We start from the raw sequence: 18,526 nt of genomic DNA on the forward strand, positions 1-18,526 counted from the left end.
ATCTTTTTGGTAAAATAAAAATCTGCATCATTCCCTTAAAAAATATTTTATCAATAAATTACATGCCCATTTGATTAGATTATGTAGTGTTACAATTCTCAAAACACTCAAATAGAAAGTTTGGGTGATATTAAATTAAATATAAGTATTGATTAGAGTTCCCATCTCTTTCAGAAAAGGTAAAGGAATTGCCTATTCAAATCAAATGGAGCTAAGAGAGAAGCTTGGCTACGATGACTTGTGAACCACTAAAGCTCTTGGTGGGTCCTAAGCAATTAAGCATGTTCTTATAGCTAACTTACTGGAGAGCAGGAGAAACCATGGTTGACTGCTTTGAGCTGAGATGACTCTCTCTCTCTCTCTCTCAAATCTTAATCACTTTGGGAAGATCCAAAGCAGATCAAGTCCCCTTCAACTTTCTATGGAACTTTAATTAGTGACAATGACAAGCTTATCGCTAATAATTAGCAGCTAAAACCCTCTCCAATAAAATGAGACCGAACTTGGGTTCCTGCGGACACAGATACTGCTCCCTTCCCAAACGCAGCACAACAACTCCCCCAGAGCTCCCCCCAGCTGTGCAGACAACACCCAGCGACACACTCGGACACAGCCCCCAGTCCCTGACCCCCACCGCCACATCTCACACACACACACACACACACACACGCACACACACACACACAGTCTCACTGTCTTTCTTCAAAGCCTTCTCTAAACTCGGCTAATCCTTCGATAAGCTTTAGAAAAACAAGAAGGGTGTTCGGTTTGGGTGCTGGAAATGGAGAAAATTCATGCGCGGGAGAGGGAGTGCGATCTGTGTCTGAGCTTGACAAATGGGTTTTGTCTGAGGTTTTGAGCTGGGGGTTTTTGGTGGGTTTTGTGAGGGAGACTGTGTAGAGTACAGATATGAACAGTACGGGTATGGCGGCGGCGTCGATGGGGACGGGGATGGCGATGAGGGCGGCGGCGTCGCCGTTCACGGTGTCGCAGTGGCAGGAGTTGGAGCACCAAGCTCTGATCTTCAAGTATCTGATGGCGGGTCTCCCTGTTCCTCCTGATCTCGTGCTCCCCATTCAGAAAAGCTTTGAATCCATGTCCGCTCGCTTCTTCCACCATCCCAGTAGTAAGAACATCCACTCCTTCTCTCTATCTCTCTTTCTTTCTGGAACTTTCTCCGCCTCCCTCCCCCTCTTTGCCTCTCTCTTTTCAGATTTACCCCTCAAATTGATTTTCTGTTTATAAATGAACCGATTCGAAGAATATTTGATAAGATTTTTCTTTCCATCGTCTTCTTTTTAAATAAAAATCTTTGGAAATTATTTTGGAGCTTCTGCTAAGCATGGATAAACGTTTCAGATGTTATGCTTCTCTTGTAGTAGAATAACGGTGTGGAGATTGTTCATCCGCAAGAAATAGTGCTGTTTTCCTTTTTTACTTTATTCTACAGAAGCCTGAACCAGATATTTCTTTTCTTTCTTTTTTGATGAATGGTCCCTTTTTTCCCTTCATTGATTTGCAACCCCAATCGTAGGTCGGAAATTCCATTTTGCCCCTCAAATTTATTCATTTTGTTTTGAAGTTTGGTTTTTCAAATATGGCCTTTCGATAAACTACGTCAATTTACTAATGCGGAAATTGGGAATTTTACTTTTTTACAATAATAACTGGATTTCTGTGTAGTTTTTAGAAATGAAAACAAAACAATAAATTTATCCCATGTTGTTTCAATTGCTACTATGAGGAATTTTCCGGCCGACTGTGATTGGATGTTGAATCTCCTCTTATATAATTCTGCAGTGGCTTATTGTTCCTTCTACGGGAAGAAGGTGGACCCAGAGCCGGGTAGATGCCGGAGGACGGATGGCAAGAAATGGAGGTGCTCCAAAGATGCATATCCAGACTCCAAGTACTGTGAGCGGCACATGCACCGAGGCCGCAACCGTTCAAGAAAGCCTGTGGAATCGCAAACTACTTCTCAGTCATCATCGACTGTAACATCGATAAATGTTGCTGGAGGCAGTGGTGGAGCTGGGAGCTACCAGAGCCTTCCGCTGCATGCCTTTGGCAATCCTCAAGGAGGCTCAGGTTCTGGGAGCAACCCATCTCATTTCCATATGGAGCCCATTCCCTATGGCATCAGTAATAAGGATTACAGGTATCTCAATTCTGCATTTAACCTGGTCGTTGAACTTCTGCAATATTCTCTGCAGTGTTAGATGCTTTTTTTTTTTAATGTTTAAACTACTTTGTGAGATGAATTCTGATAAACTTTAGCTGTTATGTTTGTCTGGTGATCTATGGTTGGGCCCATTGATGAAATTGCATGGTAGGCGTAAAATTGAGAACTCCTGCCTTGTGGGTTATATTGGATATCTTGGAGGAACTTTTTAATTTTCTGCTAGGTTCAGCATTTATGGGCCCTGATGTCCATGAGGATAGTCCCCAAAATCTGTTGTGCCTTTGCAGAGTGTTGGTTTGCGACAGTCTCTTTTTTTGGTCTGATTCTTTGCTTTCTGTTTTCTCCCAGTAATTCGCCGCAGAACTCTGACAGTCATTTGAAATTGTCCCAAGCATGTTAATTAGTGGTTGATTGTTGACCCTCTTCTGTTTCTGTCAAAAGGGTATGCTCACTGGGATTGCGGAAATGTTGTATTTAAGGTTGCCCACAATCTGGGGAAGAAGGGGGAGTAAAAGTTTTTTACTGCATTTTATGGTCTTAAAGATGGTTTTATGATATCAGTCACTTTATATTGGTATTAAATATGGTTTTAGCTAGTCAGTGACTTTAGATATTTAATGTCTGTTTGTTGTGATGTTCATATAAGTTCACCTTCCTTAATATCTCGATAATTAATTTCTTCCTATATGTCATTTTGTTTAAATGTTATTTTATCTGTATTTATTTTTCCAGAATAAAAGACTTCCCCACTCCCCCAGCAAAAAAAAAAAAAAAACCTCTTATGGGTGTGAAATTTCCACTTTTTTATTTTTTTGATGAGTTTTAGATAGTTAACTGTAGCAACACTCAATTTATTTTGTTTATTATTGATTTTGTATTGCTGATGTATTTTCCCCTCATTTTTGCATTGGAATTAAAAAGTGTAATTAATAAGTCATTTTAGAATTTATTTAATTCATGTTGGAGTATATTTTTCAATTGAAACTATTTCTCTTTGTTTCCTTTTGTGTTGAACCCCCCAAGTCCTTTGCTCTTTTTTATTATGTACCTTAAGGGCAACAAATAGTGACTAGCTCTTCATAAACATCATGGGCAAGTTGTGGACGCTTGAGGAAGTCTTTACTTTTATTATTTATAGTTGTACTGTCTTATTTGAGGCGGGCCTTGGATTAATGATAAGGTTGCTCCTTTGTGATCAGTTGGTCATGAGCTTGAGTCCAAGGAAATAGTCTCTCTGCATAGAAGCAGAGGTAAGGCTGTGTAACAACCTCCCCTACCTCCCCAAAGCATGGGGATGCCCTTTTAGTTGTGCTGCCTTATTGTGCCTGCAAACAAAGATTTAAGACATTTTTATTGACATTGCTCTTTGTCTAAAGCTATATGGTCCTAGATTTATGGAAAATGATATCAGTCCATGCCTCATCCATGTTATGTGTTGTATTACTTAATCTACTGGGGAGTGTCGTTCAATGCTTTGGAAATTGAATTGCAATTGCATTTTATTTTGCATTGGACTGTTGAATGCACAAGCTGGAAGAGTAATATGAAGAGATCAAAATTAAGGTAAATAATTTTACTGCTAAGGTAACATCTCTGAGATTCTAAAGATCATTTGTTTGTTTGTGCGTGCACGCTCACATTATCAAAAGTATATTAAATACTAACAAAAAATACAAAGTGTCATTCTATTTTTATGGAATGTCCAAGAGCCTTGAAACTATATGACACCATTAGTGTTGGAAGTATGAGATGCAACTCATTATGCGTAGCCCAAAAGGAAAAGAAGAGAAAAGAAAGTGACACGACTTGTCAACATGGTGAAACACTCCTTTTCCTGATTTATTTTCCAATGAAGCAAATGTAACATAAAATGTTCATACTCTTGAATTTACTTTTGGTCTTTTTTGAAGTTTTAGACAATATCCAGAAGGTTGTCATGTGTATCAATTTTCCAAATTAGATGAACAGTTACATGTTTTCTCAATCTATGGGTTCAATGTAGGTATGTTCATGGATATAAAACTGAGGTGGGTGAGCATAGTTTCTTTGAAGCTTCAGGAAGCAACAGAGGTCTCCATATTGACTCACCTTTAGACAACACGTGGTCCCTGATGCCATCTAGAGTCTCTTCCATGCCTCCATCGAAATCAAGTGACAACTCCATTTTGCAGAACAATTATCCACAACATTCATTTTTCAGCAGCGAATTTGTTTCAGGAGAGCCTGTGAAACAGGAAGGACAATCCTTGCGACCTTTCTTTGATGAGTGGCCCAAAGCTAGGGATTCTTGGTCTGGTCTCGAAGAAGACAGATCCAATCACACCTCATTTTCCACAACCCAGCTTTCAATCTCCATTCCGATGGCCTCATCGGACTTCTCTACAAGTTCTCGGTCTCCTCCTGGTTAGTTTAATATTAAGGGGATTTTTCCTCTAAATTTCCATCTTTTTCTCATTGTGTTATGTTTGAGTTGTGTTGCAGATAATTGAAGAAGCTGTGCTTGCAGTTTCCAAGACTTCATCTTCGCAAGGCAGAGACATGCTGTAGCCCATTCAGTTTTGTGTGCGCTGTAGACTGCCCAACACCATTTTCGTCAATAGCTTTATGATTGAGGGTTTTCTGTGGAACTGTTTCTGTAAAACTGCATTTCCAAGCTGTGATGCTCAGTTATGGAATAAAACAAACTCTAGCAGGATCTTCGGGAATTATGAACACTCTGGTTGTACTAGATGAACAGTGCAGCAAATTTTTGGCTTGGGTTTAATGGGATTTGCTTCTAAGTTAAACTGAATAAAATTAACTTGTGTCTATTGAATAACGTCTCTTTGAAATGATACTCCTTCATTGGCTATCCACTTCTTGAAATGTTGACTTGGAAAATTATTGCTGTTTCGCTTTTGCAGTGAACTACAAATTTCTGATGTAGCTTACAGGTTAAATAATGTTTTATTGATGCAAGTGACTGAAGCAACTTGATTGGAGAATGTCATTTGGGCAAGAGACCCTCTCTGATTACAATTTCAACCAATTAACAACGATGTTAATGTGACCATCTGTTGCTGTGTCTTAAAATGCTTGTTCTTATTAACCATGCATTGTAAGCAGATGCTTGAAAGGATGGCAATGTTTCATGCTAGTATTAAATGAGAAAAACATATTTAAACGGACCAAGAAAATATCCAGCAGTATGTTGCTTGCCTGGCTGCAAAGAAAAGCGGCATGTTACTGGAGTATCAATTTGTTGCAATAGGTCTTAAAGAAGATGACTGCTTCTAGCAGTGGGTCTTTGTATTGGTGCTGCTTTTGGATGATCTATAGGTATTGAGGTCTTGTTTCGCCTGTTCTTAGCTTGATCGAAATGTAGTGTAACATATGTAGGCTGGAGTGACCTAGGCTATTACCAAAGTGGATGTACGAAATGTTTGGATGGAGCAATGGCAATGGTATTTGGTTTCCTTTGAATCTTTTAGCGATTTCTCGCCCATTCCCTATGTCCTTAAATGCTTGTTAGAGGGCTGCAGAGTCCTCTTTCCAGGACTTCCACTTGTGGTTAAGCTTTCAAGTGTTCTATTGCCTGACCTTTTAGACCCCCATCCAACTTATTTATAATCTTAGGAACCTATTTCAAATTAAGCCGTTTCTAAGTTGAGATTGCATAAATGATTGAATATGCTGAGTTCATATGCTGATTTAATGGAAAATAATCCATTTCTACTAGGGCTACAAACCCATCTGGCGATGCCTCCTTCATGGGTAATGAAAATTTCAGAGCAGTTTCAATTTCCTATGGTTGGTATGTGGCAATGGGGTTTTCCTAAATCCTAATCAACTTAGTCAGCAGTGAACAGGAGATCCAATACTTCAGAAACTTGGGGATAAACAGGATTCGGAGATAAAATTCTGAATCCCTCCAAAACAAGTGCCCAAGGATCCTTCCAAATAACCACTCCTATACTTGGATTCACTTAGATACAGCTCCTCTTAGGAATTAATTGACTAACTTTGAAAACCCCACATGGCTTTAACTCCTACACATTGCATCCCAAAAGGAGCAATTCGTAAAATGAATTGGTTTATAGAGAAGTGGTGCAAAAACAATTAGAAATGATGATGAGATGCCATTCATCCCTTCGAAGTAAAGCCACATTAAAATGTTTGAAACGTCTAAAAACCACACCTCTTATGTTTTGAAAATCAAAATTTGAAATATTTCTTAAATGTGGTTTCTCCTTACCCTAAAAATTCTCACAAAAAAATCCTATGTCTATTTTCTAGCAAAGGGCCACTCATAATTTGAAGCAACTCATTGATCAAGGTCATCCGGATTGCAATTTTCTTTGCAATTATTAAGGTTGTGTTTGAGAGTGTTGTAATTGGTGTGATCCCAAAAGTGGGGTGAATTGGGTTTTAAAAGCATTTTGGTTAAATTAAACATTTACGCCGATTCACCATATATCATATCCCATTTAATATAATAACGTGTATGAAAAATGATTAAGTTATAAGTGTGAACATACACGTGCAGCATATCTCATTTAAATAAAAGTGTGCATGCAAATAATTATAACCATTAATGAACAATCATACAAATGTTGAATTTAAAAGGCATAAATTAAATGAGATAAAGAGAGAGCGACACACGATATTTATTATCAAGGTTTAGTTAAACCAATCTATGCCCCCGCCTTGGGCATAACCCTCAAGGATTTCACTAAACCTTCTCACTTAAACGGGCAGAGCAGAAGCCATTTACAATGTCCTTACGGAGCGGACATTCCCCAACTCACTTAACGGGTGAAGCCAACATCATGCACACTTTCTCAGGAGGGTGCATCTCCTAATTCTCTTAACTGGTCTAAACCAATCCGGTGCTCTCCTAACCTGGTCTGAGCAAGTCCGGGACTATTCATAGGGCTAGTCTCCCTTTTCTGACAACCTGTCGAGAATACAACATCAATAATAATAAATTTTTGTACAATAGCGAATGCTTCTCAAAAAGCAGATGTGTACAAATTTAAGACTCAAAACATGCACTCTCTAATAATTTGAAATATGCTCAGTAGAGTAAGGATGTTATCAAATAATTTTGCACAAATAGAATATGTATGAAAAATGAGTATTATTGTTCTCCTATAAATATTTTTGCAAATAGAGAATATTTGGAGAATTTAGGAATTTAAGCTCAAGAAAATATTTGTGTTTTAAATAATTTTCTCCCAAAAATATTTATCAAAGAAATAATTGGGAAAAAACCTAAGCAATACTCTAAAAAATGTTTTCCAAAGATTAAGTGCCTAGTGAGAGTACATGCAAATAAAATGGCCTAAATAAAATACTCTTCTCAAAAATGATTTTGAAATAAAAGCGTGAAAGAGAATTTGAGAAATTTGTATAAAAGATTTTGCCCCAAAAGAATGATTTTAACAATAAAAAACGTTTTGGGGGAACTTTGATTAACAATGCATTAGAGAGAAAATTTAAACTAATGAAAGTTGCTAATCTAAGTTATGGAGAGGGTATTTATAGATTTTTCGAAAATTATGACCGCTGAGGACACGCTCGGTATTTTGGAAAAGTTTAATTAAAAAATTAATGACGTTTTAGTCCTTAAAAAATTTCTAACCCGAGAGGTTTGGTCAACTATATAGAAGGTTCGGTCGACCATATTGACAAATTCGGTCGACCGTGGAACTTTTGAACTACAGGTTCGGTCGACCGTCTTGGTGCAATTCTGAAGCCCTTTGTGGGTTCGGTCGACCAAGACAAGGTCAGTTGACCGTTCCTATAGATTTGGTTGACCATGGCTAATTTAAACTACAAGGTTTGGTCGACCAAGTAATTGAGTGTCAGACACGCTTTAGTTCGGTTGACCGTGAACGATACGTTCATTTCAGAATGGTCGACTATACAAAGTCAAAAAGTTGACTTTCGAACGGTTTGGTCGGTCGTGACAATTATAACTCCACAGGTTCGGTTGATCGTTGCAAATCAAACTTTTGACTTCTAGGCAAACAGTGGTTCGGTCGACCAAGCTAATTATTACTAGTTTGGTTCGGTCGACCAAGGGCATTAACAATGAATATTTTGCCCAAAAAATCTGACGTCGGTCGACCGAAGGCTTTGCTTTTGCAAACTTCATTTTAACTCTAATCTTTGACCCTAACCAATTAGTTATTTAAGAAAAAGTTCTCTTGTGAAAAGTGTTGGTTCTTAGGGTCAATCAAAGGTTGTCTGAGCAATCAATCTATATCATGCAGATGCATGCGTTATTACAGACCAAAGAAAGAAATTAAATGCAATACAAATAGAACTTTTATGTCTTCTTCTTATACTCTTCAGGTTTGCATGGAACAATTAGGATGATGTGAGCTTTAAGTCATTTCTGGCTTCCATCTTCCTCTTTTGTGTGTGCATTCCAAATAATGAACCTGTTCAAAATACTAGACACACACATGAGACACTTGTGTTTGTCAACATCAAAACAGAGATCGGACTCAAAAAGCCAATAGAGAGCTAGAACTTACATATATTTGAACACAATGCAATTGTTGGCGTGAGCTGTAGAGACTTGGATAATTTTCATAATTTAATAATAGGAGAAGGAGAGAAAAAGAATTAAAATTGGGAAAATTAAATAGGGTCTCGTCGACGAACACAGGGAATTCGTCGATGAGCACATATGAGGGTCTCGTCGACGGGGATGTGTCTCGTCGACGAAAAGATACCGAGAGGTTATTTCCCAAGTTCTGAATTTCATCGACAAAGAGAAGGTCTTGTCGACGAACGTCCTTCTTGACCTCGTCGACGAAGTGACATGGCTCGTCGACGAAGGCCAGTGTATAAATAGCCTGAACTTCATTTTTCAATTGAAATTCATGCACGATATTCCCTCTCTCTCTCTCTCTCTCTCTCCTACCTTCTCTCTAGGTTTTCAGGCTGAATTCTCGCTAATTCGACGATCCGAGGCCACCACGATGCTTTTAAGAAAGTTCTCTTCAAGTCTGCTGGAACGGATCGTTGGTGGGGCTGGTTTGAAAGTCATCCCAATTTCAGGGTAAGACATTTTATTAAGTATTTGTCTTTCGCACGGTTATAAGAAATATAGTATACGAAAAAATACTGATGTTTTGTTATGGGAGATGTTATTTTCAGGATATTGAGCGGGGAACCCTGTGGGTGTAGGGTCAGAGTACAATAAGGGTTTTTCAGAAATTAGGTAAGGGAAATATGCTATGCTAGGAAGTTTTAGAATGTATAACAATAGATTTTGTATAAATATTTACAAGCATGTTGATCAGTTTATTTTTCCAGAATATCATGAGTATTATTATTTCAGAAAAATTACAGTTATGAGGTATGAGATTTTAATTACACAGTTGTGTGACCTGAGTCTATTATAGTTTAATATGTTAATTATGAAGTTTTACAAATATCCAATTATACAAGTTTATTAGCAAAAAGTAAGATTTATAGCATATTCAATATAACATGATTTCTAAACCATAACACTCAGACAGATATTACGGAAACATCAGATAGACATTTCAGATATTACAGATAGATATTATAGAAACATTAGATAGATATTTCAGATATTATAGACAGATATTACAGAAACATCAGATAGATATTTTAGATATTACAAATATTTCATATTTTACAGTTCAGATTTATAGTGTTATGGTTGCTTTGAAATCATGTTAAAAGCAGTAAGATAATTTTCTATATAGTATTACACAGTATTAGATCCCTGAGGAAATTACAGACATAGATATACAGCAGAGCACGGTACCGTTACTAGTACAGATAGATTGTAACCATATAACTCAGATAGTATGTGGATTCCGCCTAACCGTGTCAGGAGAGATTGCAGTCTCCCCAGTAAACTGGGTTTAGGTGGCCGGTTAGACGATGTTAGATTTGGAGATTGTCCGGAGAGTTTGTAGTGGGCTAGATTGGCGGATGTTAGAGACAAATTGACTTTCCTGATAGGCCAACCAGAGTAAGTCCAGCCTATGGGCCGCACAACCCTATCATGAGGGATTAAATCATGACATACAAATCCCAGGGTATAGCAAAAGTTCCTATGTATAGATATATCACACAGCAGCAGTTATATTATTATATTAGTAGTATGTACAGATAGTAAACTCAGATACACAGCTGTATTTTAAACTACGTGACATGTGTTTTGTACAGTATATCAGCTTACTCATTTTACAGTATCAGTATTATTTCAGTATATTAAATGTGCAACTCAGCCACCACACACTAGTAATAGCATATTTCCTCTTACTGAGCGTTGTCTCATCCCAGTGACTTACTATTTTTCAAAAGATCCAGTTAGGCGAGTAGATCAAGTTCACGGGTAGAGGTTGTCTTGCGCTGCCTTTGCTGGGAGGGTAGGTGTTTTATGATATCAGTGAGTTGGGGTAGATTTCAGGTTTTTGATGTTATCACTGGGTATTTTGTGTTGTGAATATACCTCAGAATATTATAACTTTCTGGTATTGTATATATATGACAGTTTACTGTTTCTTGTATACTGCTGCTTAGGTATGTATGGAGTACCAAGTTCCTCAGTACTCTTTTGGGCCTGAGATGTTTTAGTAGTATTTTAGTCAGCTGGTGATATATTTTATAAATATTATTATGGAAGAAAAAAATAATATATATAAGTAGCTGGTCGTTACATGAGCTGTGAGAAATTGATTTAGGAAACATAGTTGTAGATGTAAATCCTCATTGTTGTTATATCTGTAGTAATTGCTGTGATATCTTTATTACCAAAATAGGATTGAAAGTTTTCTATTTAAATGTATTCTTTTAATGTAAAAAACATGAGAGGAAATAAATCATTACAAAATTAACTACAGAATTAACAGCAATAACATTTTATTATGCACAAAATGAAGTTGTATAGACTTCGAAGGGGGTTGGCATTAGCCTAGAAGAATCTCTGGCTCTATCAATGAAAAATAAAAGGTGCTCTCAACTTTGATCATGTTCTCTATAGAAAGATAAACTAGTCCTTTGTACTAATTGTTTCAGCTAATCAGCTCCTTAAGCTTGCATAAAGCTAAAGAGGTCTCTTGTGCTGGAGTTATTTGACATATACCGATACATGCTTTCGCCTCCAACTTGGGTGCTTGGAACAGATTGAAAACTATGGATAGAATTATTGAAGTTCTCATTGCATGATGCTGCTGCTACAACAAACCAGAATCTAGAGCTAGAGACCGTCTCTTTTTCATGTGCTATTTCACTAGTATCCTCTATGAGAAAGCTTATGCTGGTTTGGTAACAATAGTACTTCTCTTTAGGCTTAATAAGTTAAAGCCTGCACCTGCTGCTGATGATCGCAAAAGCTTTTCGTCGCTGCCTGCATTTTACAATTATGGAGGGTTAGAAATAGAGTGATTTTGAGAACCTGGCTGCTTTTATTGATGCGATTGTGTTCAGTCCTGTTGGGGACATCAAATCTTCATCTTTGTACTAACCACATGTTTGGTTTCGGGAAAAAACGTATATAGTGATCATTTCTCCATGGCTCTTTTTCAAAACTAGTTGCTTCTGTTCCCTTTCCTGGGTTGGGTTTATTTTCTGTTTGATATGTTTTTCTTTCTCCTATGCTTAATATATTCTTCTTACCTTCTTTCAAATATATATATACATATATATATATATATATATATATACAAATATATATATATTTATCCAAATTTACATAAATCCAAGTTCAAAACCTCAAATCTATATTCCCCAACACAACATTATATAATTTTGAATGTTATCCCTTTTTTGAATTTGAAAAATCAATTGGGAAGCTCAAATGATTCCTAGCACTAAAACTATTATGGATATTAATTTTTCTAGGTAAAATTCTTCTAAATATGGCAGGCGAGGTCACACTAAAGTAATAGGTTGAATTTTTTAAAATGATTTCTAACACTATCAATTGAGAATGGTGATGAAGTTTAAAAAATATTGACAGTAAATTTCTTATTGCTCTCATGAAGAATATTTCACACATACATTACAAATGTTTGTAGAGATATATATACAAGTATACATGATCTATTCTAGGAATGAAAACTAAAAATAAGTCTAATTGTTACAAAGCTTTGATTCGTGATTTGACTAGTTGTTATGGAAAATTTATAGTTGTTACACCCATATTTTTAGCCTAATAATTAGGTTGTATGATCTTGTGTTTTATTTGAGTAGTCCTCCTTTATAGAAGGGTCTTATGTTGTGATATGTGGCTCACATACTGAGTGGAAGATATGTACAAAGAGAAAACATGATGGAAATCAGGGTGCAGCGGGGGAAATCGTCGATGGTAGCCTTGTAACCGTCGATGATTTGGAGCACTGCCTGCAAGATTTTACTCTCTGCCTGAAACCATCGATGGTTCGGCTCAAGGAACCCAGCGCAAATTTCAAATTTTGAATAAGGGACATTAAGTTGGTTGAGGTTTGGAGGGAAAACTTACGGGAATTTTATATATACGTTGTCTTAGATGAATATGTAGGTTGGTTGTTCATGTTTGGTGTATTGTTCATGTCCTCTGAACAAGAAGATAGTGAATTGTCGACGAGGAGAAGCCGAGAGATTTTGGGAAATTCGGAAATCTCAGGCTCGTCGACGAAGCCACCACGACGTCGACAAATTCCCTTCGTTGATTCATTAATGAAGACGCCGCCTCGTCGACGAGGTTGGCTGAGTCAAAGGTACTATAAATATCTTTTGGGGTTGCTTTGAGGCTAAGTTATCAAAAATCCTCTCCCTCTCTCTCTAGAATTCAAAACATCTCTCCTTCTCTTTAGATTTCTTCATCGTTCGTTGTTAGAATCGACGATCTGACGTTGCTGCGAGGATCAGAGAAGGAATCTCTATGTGTTATGTGGAACGGAATTTCATTTCGAGGATTTTTGGGTTTTGACCCAAAATCAAGGTAGGATTCGATTTTCATTTCCATTTCAGTAGATTTGTAGGGAGTAAGATTGTAAGTAATTATTGTACTGTGGTATATAGGTTTTGAGAACTCGGTTCGCTGTTTAGGAATCGTAGAGTTCGGGTTGGATTTTCAGGGAAAGGTAAGGGATTCTATTTATATCGATTATTTTCAAAATCGGATTTGGTAGAACTATGGTTCACGATCCTGTGTGTTTTGGCTACTTATTTGGGGAAATTTAGCGGGTAAAAATTACGGGGTTTACATGTTACAGATTTGGGAAAAAGGGGGCGTTGGGTTGCATCTCTGGTTTTGTTGGAAAACTGTGGATATATTATTGAATATATTGTGTTATGGAGATGGTCGTGCCTTGACTTGTTTTAAACTGTATTTTGAAAATCGTGATTTTGTGATTACCAAATGTGTGTGGAATGAACTGTTATATGAATATGCATTGAGTTATGATTTGTTGAAATGAGATATGGGAACGTGAGTTCCGAATTGTTTCAGGTTGTGAAAGAGTGTCCGACTCTATATCCGAGGGTGTGAAATACCATCTACAAGTGGCAAGAGTGTCCGAATCTATATCCGAGGGCATGAAATATCGCCTCTTACCGGCTGATCACCGAAGGGTGTGGATCCACCATATGTACTGGTACGATGCCATGTGTCGGGGACGTTGTATTATGTGGGCCGGCTTTGTGCCGAAAGGTGTGACGACACCAGGTTACTTGATCATGTGTGTGTGCGTGTTGAGAACTATACTGGAACTATTTTGTGAAAGATATTGGAACTGTATTGAACTGTGTATGCTTTATGTCATGATAACACTCAGATGTCACACACCGATATAACCTGATTCTGCCTTACTAAGAAGTGTCTCACCCCTCTCGTATGTACATGTTTTCAAGTCCTTCGAGTAACCGGAACTGGCGTCCTAGTGTTGGGAGCCTGGTGGTCGGTTTACTGCGTAAAGTACTAGTGTAAGTACTTGGACCGTAACAGGGTTGTCATTTTGGGTACCGTGGGCACCCTGGATTGTGTTTTGTAATATGAAGCTTAGACTCTATTCGTACAGACTTTGGTATGATACTATGTATGTATGGAATGAACTTTTTCACTGCATATATACCGTGTATGTGAATGTGTATAGGGTGTACGGGAACCTCACAGGGTCGAACCCTCATTCATTATAGTAGTATGTATGATACAGGGATAGGTTAGGTTACTACATCACACCCTGGGTCCCATTGCCGGGTTCAGGGCGTGACAGATTGATATTAGAGCTAACCAAGTTGCTAGGTCTTGTAGACTTGGTTAGACGTAGCTATGTTTACATACTAGAGTATAAGATGTAAGAAATTGGTAAAATAGGTTGAGGGTTGTTTTGCTGCTAGACAGGGACTTATTGGCGGTGTTCTGTGTTTTTTATGGAATGACGATTTCAATAAAATCACGGCAAACCATTGATGGTTTCGTGTCTGTGTGATAGGACAGACCTGGACCCGTGAGATTGGTAGTTAACATGATTAGATGTCAATGACTATGTAAGCTGTATATGACGTAGGAATTCTAACCTATTCCTATTCTATTTTCGGAATGGAGCCCAAGGATAACAACTTGGATAGTTGCTCTGAGGGGACTGCGAGCGATGAGTCTCTTTCTGTGCCTCAGGGGTTGACAAGGCAAGTTATGCGGGAGATCAAGCTGAGTGTTAGGAGACGTGAACATTCTCCTACTGCTGCAGGGTGTACCATCGAGAGGTTCACACGTTTGCACCCTTTGACGTTTTCAGGACGACCCGATTGATGATGGCGGAGGCTTGGGTCAAGAAGACCAAAAGGATCCTGGAGATCATACACTACATAGATAAGCAAAGAGTCCTCTATGCTACCTTCCAGCTGTCTGGGGAGGCTAGGCGATGGTGGACTACAGTGAGTCTGCTGGAAAAGCAGAGTGTTAGACCAACAGAGATGACGTGGAGCTGCTTCAAGGAAGTGTTCTTTAAGAGATACTTGCCGGCCTCCACACGCGATGCTAATGCGGATGAGTTCTCTATTTTGATACATGGAGATATGATGGTGCAGGGGTATGCTGCTTGGTATATAGAGATATCCCGTTTCGCGCTGTGCTTGATCTCGAATGAGTATGAGAAGGCTCGGAGATTCGAGAAGGGCCTAAGGAAAGACATCTGCAGATTAGTGGGTATGCTACAGATCCGTGAGTTTTCGATTTGGTTGGATAAGGCCATTGTGATCGAGACCGGTATCCGGGAGGATGAGGTGGATCAGGAACCGAAGAAGAGGCCAGTTTCATCTGGTTCTCATCAAGGATCATGGAAGAAGAGGAACGATGGCTCGGGCTACCGCTAGAATACCGAGCGTCAGGGTTCTCAGGTGGATTAGTCGTGTGATCGTTGTATCAGGTACCACAAATGGCATGATGGTGAATGTCAGTCATTTGGGGGTAACTGTTACAGTTGTGGTAAATTAGGCCACATGGCTCGTGATTGCTGTGCACCGAAGAGAGACATGCTTGCATCTAGTGTGAACTGCGGTAGCAATTAAATACCTCAGGGAACCATCCAGACGAACACAGCTCCGACAAGGGTATATTCTCTTACTCCAGCAGATGTTGATCATGTGGGGAATGTACTACCAGGTACCTTGTTATTACTTTCAAATATAGCTGTTGTTTTATTTGATTCAGGGGTAACCCACTCATTTGTATCCATAAGCTTCATAAAGCTGTGTGGGGTTGAGACCCAAGTTATGAATAAGGGGCTATCTGTAGCTACACCATCTAGGAGTGTAACGTCCTTTAGGAGGATGTTAGGAAGATGCCCAGTGAAAATTTAGGGAAGGCTACTACCAGCGAATCTTGTGGTGTACGATATGTCTGGTTTTGACGTCATACTAGGATGGATTGGTTATCTTCACGTTATGCTATGATCGATTGTAGGGGAAAGGTAGTAGTGTTCAGACCTCTTGGGGAGCAGGAGTATGAATTTGTAGGATCGTGTGTGCATTCGACGCCACAGATTCTATCGGTATTACAAGCATGGAGGCTACTTTTGGACGAATGTCAAGGGTACCTTGTGACGACCTGCTATTTAACTCGGTATTTTTTTTTTGTATAATAAAATCAATATCATAAATCCAGCTTAGCAGATCATAATCCACCTGGACCCGTGGGTACCAAGAATATATCAGAACATATAGCAGAAGCCTAAGCAGCAGGAAACATACAATCATATATATATATATATATATATATATATATATATATATATCTCTTTATATCATACATCACAATACCAGAGTTATTACAATCACTCTATACATATATACACAACACTCAATCCAAAAAGATGTCTTAGGGTCATTTCCACAAAATACAGCTAACCCTATCAAAATACTTACCCTTCTAGAAGGGCAGATCTACCGTACTAGATCAGCGGGGCTTTACCCGCTCTACTATCAGGGGCTCCTGAAAAGTTTATAAAATTTTGGGGTGAGACACCTCTCAGTAAGGGAAATAAACTAAACCAGTGCGTGGCAACATGAGTATTCCGTGTTATACATATGCCACATAGAATATATCCAGTAACTGCTTTTTCAAATCTGGGAAAACATAAATATCATTATAACATGGCAGAACATACTGCATTTTCATAAACATATCTCATCTCATATAATAATAATACAAAAACATTCCTGGTAGGTTAACTGGTTGTTGTCATGTATTACCCCCGCATGACTGGGTTGTGTGGCCTGAAGGCGGGACCTGACAATAGTTGGCCGGCCACTGCCAAGTCAAAAGTACAGTTTGTAAGTCTGATGGGTCTGCCAAACCTGGTCCGCACACCAGGGGCGCTCACACACTTCTTAAAAACCACATCGACCATCCAATCTCACACCACTCCGTACAGCAGCGTTAACACAAATATCATGATTACGAAGACCATGGACACATAACAACGGTACCGTGCAAGTGCTAGCCTAGACCAAGCCAACTAGGTTCTGATATCATATAACATATACTGAAAATATGATATATGGATATTTCATATCATTAATTATCAGATCAATCATATCATTTTGCATATATATGTATATCATGAAAATCATCGGCCCATACGTCGGTATTACACATTTTTCTATAGCTCGGCCCGTACGCTTGCAAATCGTAGCACAGCCCGTACGCTAGCAAATCACATCCAAAGCACCGCCTGTACGCCGAAAAAATATGTCCATAGCTCATCCCGTACGCTGGTAAATCATACACATAGCACGACCCGTACGCCGACAAACATATATAAAAATCTCTGCCCGTATGCCGGTTTTCCATTATAAAAATCTGTATCATAATCACATTTCCAAAAAACAGTATTTCAAAACAATTTCTACTCATGCCACACTAACAGATTTTTCACATATTCAACATACCATCATTTTAACAGTATTTTATCAAATATAAATCATATATATGAACATATTTACTTTCCTAAAATCAAATGTTATATATACATACATTTTCTTAAAAAGAAGTAGCTTAGTTTATCCCCTTACTTGATTCCTAAAAAAAAACCCATAAGAAAATTTGTCCCGCACCCGCAAGGTTCCCAACTAAACACCTTGGAAACAACATTCCCCAGAACTAAAGTTCAATATTTCTACGCGTATATCACTTTCTACAACTGTCAAATAACCAAATACTAAGTAGAAAGTCTTTCCCTGAATTTGGAATGGCTTCCAACTCAGCCCCACTGACCATCCACTCCGGCAGACTTGTAGAGAACTTTCCAAGGAGCGTCGTGGTGGCTTCAGATAGTTGAATCGATGTAAATCCGGCCCGAAATCGAAGAGAGAAGGAGGAGGGACCGAAGGGTAGGAGAGAAATGACCTATGCAGAAAATTTCATCCAAAAATGAACTTTAGGCCTATTTAAACTGTGGCCTTCGTCGACGAGCCACGTCACCTTGTCGATGAGGTCAATACAAAATTCGTCGACGAACTCTCCCCTTCGTCGATGAAATTCAGAAAGCCCATAACCTCTCCCAGTATCTTCTCGTCGACGAATCCTAGCCTCATCGACGAGCTCCTATTGTACCCTCATTGACAAGTCCCCTGTATTCGTCAACAAGGAGTTGAAAAATTCTTGGGATTATCCTTTCAAATTCGCGTTCGTCGACGAAGTCAACTGCCTTCTTCTGTTCTCAATTTCCATTTCCCATTCGTTTATTATTTAAATACCATTATTCTTCGGGTCGTTACATACCTAGCTTGCGTGAAGGAACCACTGTGGGATGAGTTGAAGCTCGAGGATATTCGAGTAGTTGACAAGTTCCCATATGTGTTTCCAGAAAACTTACCTGGTTTACCTCC

General features: G+C 38.6%; 2 protein-coding genes across 3 annotated transcripts; both read left to right on the plus strand.

Annotated features, from left to right (window-relative positions):
• Positions 1 to 278: 278 nt before the first annotated feature.
• On the plus strand, positions 279 to 5,033 carry LOC131159278 (growth-regulating factor 4-like). 2 transcript variants are annotated; one of them, XM_058114032.1, is made up of 4 exons: positions 279 to 1,126; positions 1,801 to 2,158; positions 4,185 to 4,585; positions 4,664 to 5,033. In XM_058114032.1, exons 1-4 carry the CDS (start codon positions 910 to 912, stop codon positions 4,669 to 4,671), a joined length of 984 nt encoding a protein of 327 aa, XP_057970015.1. In that variant the 5' UTR covers positions 279 to 909; the 3' UTR covers positions 4,672 to 5,033. The 2 variants fall into 2 exon arrangements, with proteins under 2 accessions (XP_057970015.1, XP_057970013.1); XM_058114030.1 differs by having other exon boundaries at positions 317 to 1,126; positions 4,689 to 5,033.
• A 9,917-nt stretch (positions 5,034 to 14,950) lies between these two features.
• Positions 14,951 to 15,511, plus strand: LOC131160951 (uncharacterized). The gene has a single exon (XM_058116821.1). It carries the CDS (start codon positions 14,951 to 14,953, stop codon positions 15,509 to 15,511), a length of 561 nt encoding a protein of 186 aa, XP_057972804.1.
• The last annotated feature ends 3,015 nt before the right edge of the window (positions 15,512 to 18,526 follow it).

The sequence above is a fragment of the Malania oleifera genome, chromosome 7 (genome assembly GCF_029873635.1).
Source record: "Malania oleifera isolate guangnan ecotype guangnan chromosome 7, ASM2987363v1, whole genome shotgun sequence".
Taxonomy (NCBI): Eukaryota; Viridiplantae; Streptophyta; class Magnoliopsida; order Santalales; family Ximeniaceae; genus Malania; species Malania oleifera.

Excerpts from the sequence above, each read along its gene's own strand:
- LOC131160951 (XM_058116821.1), top strand. The coding sequence starts at position 14,951 with ATGGCGGAGGCTTGGGTCAAGAAGACCAAAAGGATCCTGGAGATCATA.
- LOC131159278 (XM_058114030.1), top strand. The coding sequence starts at position 910 with ATGAACAGTACGGGTATGGCGGCGGCGTCGATGGGGACGGGGATGGCG. Across the intron at positions 1,127-1,800 it reads CTTCTTCCACCATCCCAGTA|TGGCTTATTGTTCCTTCTAC; the intron begins GTAAGAACATCC and ends ATAATTCTGCAG. Across the intron at positions 4,586-4,688 it reads AAGTTCTCGGTCTCCTCCTG|TTTCCAAGACTTCATCTTCG; the intron begins GTTAGTTTAATA and ends CTGTGCTTGCAG.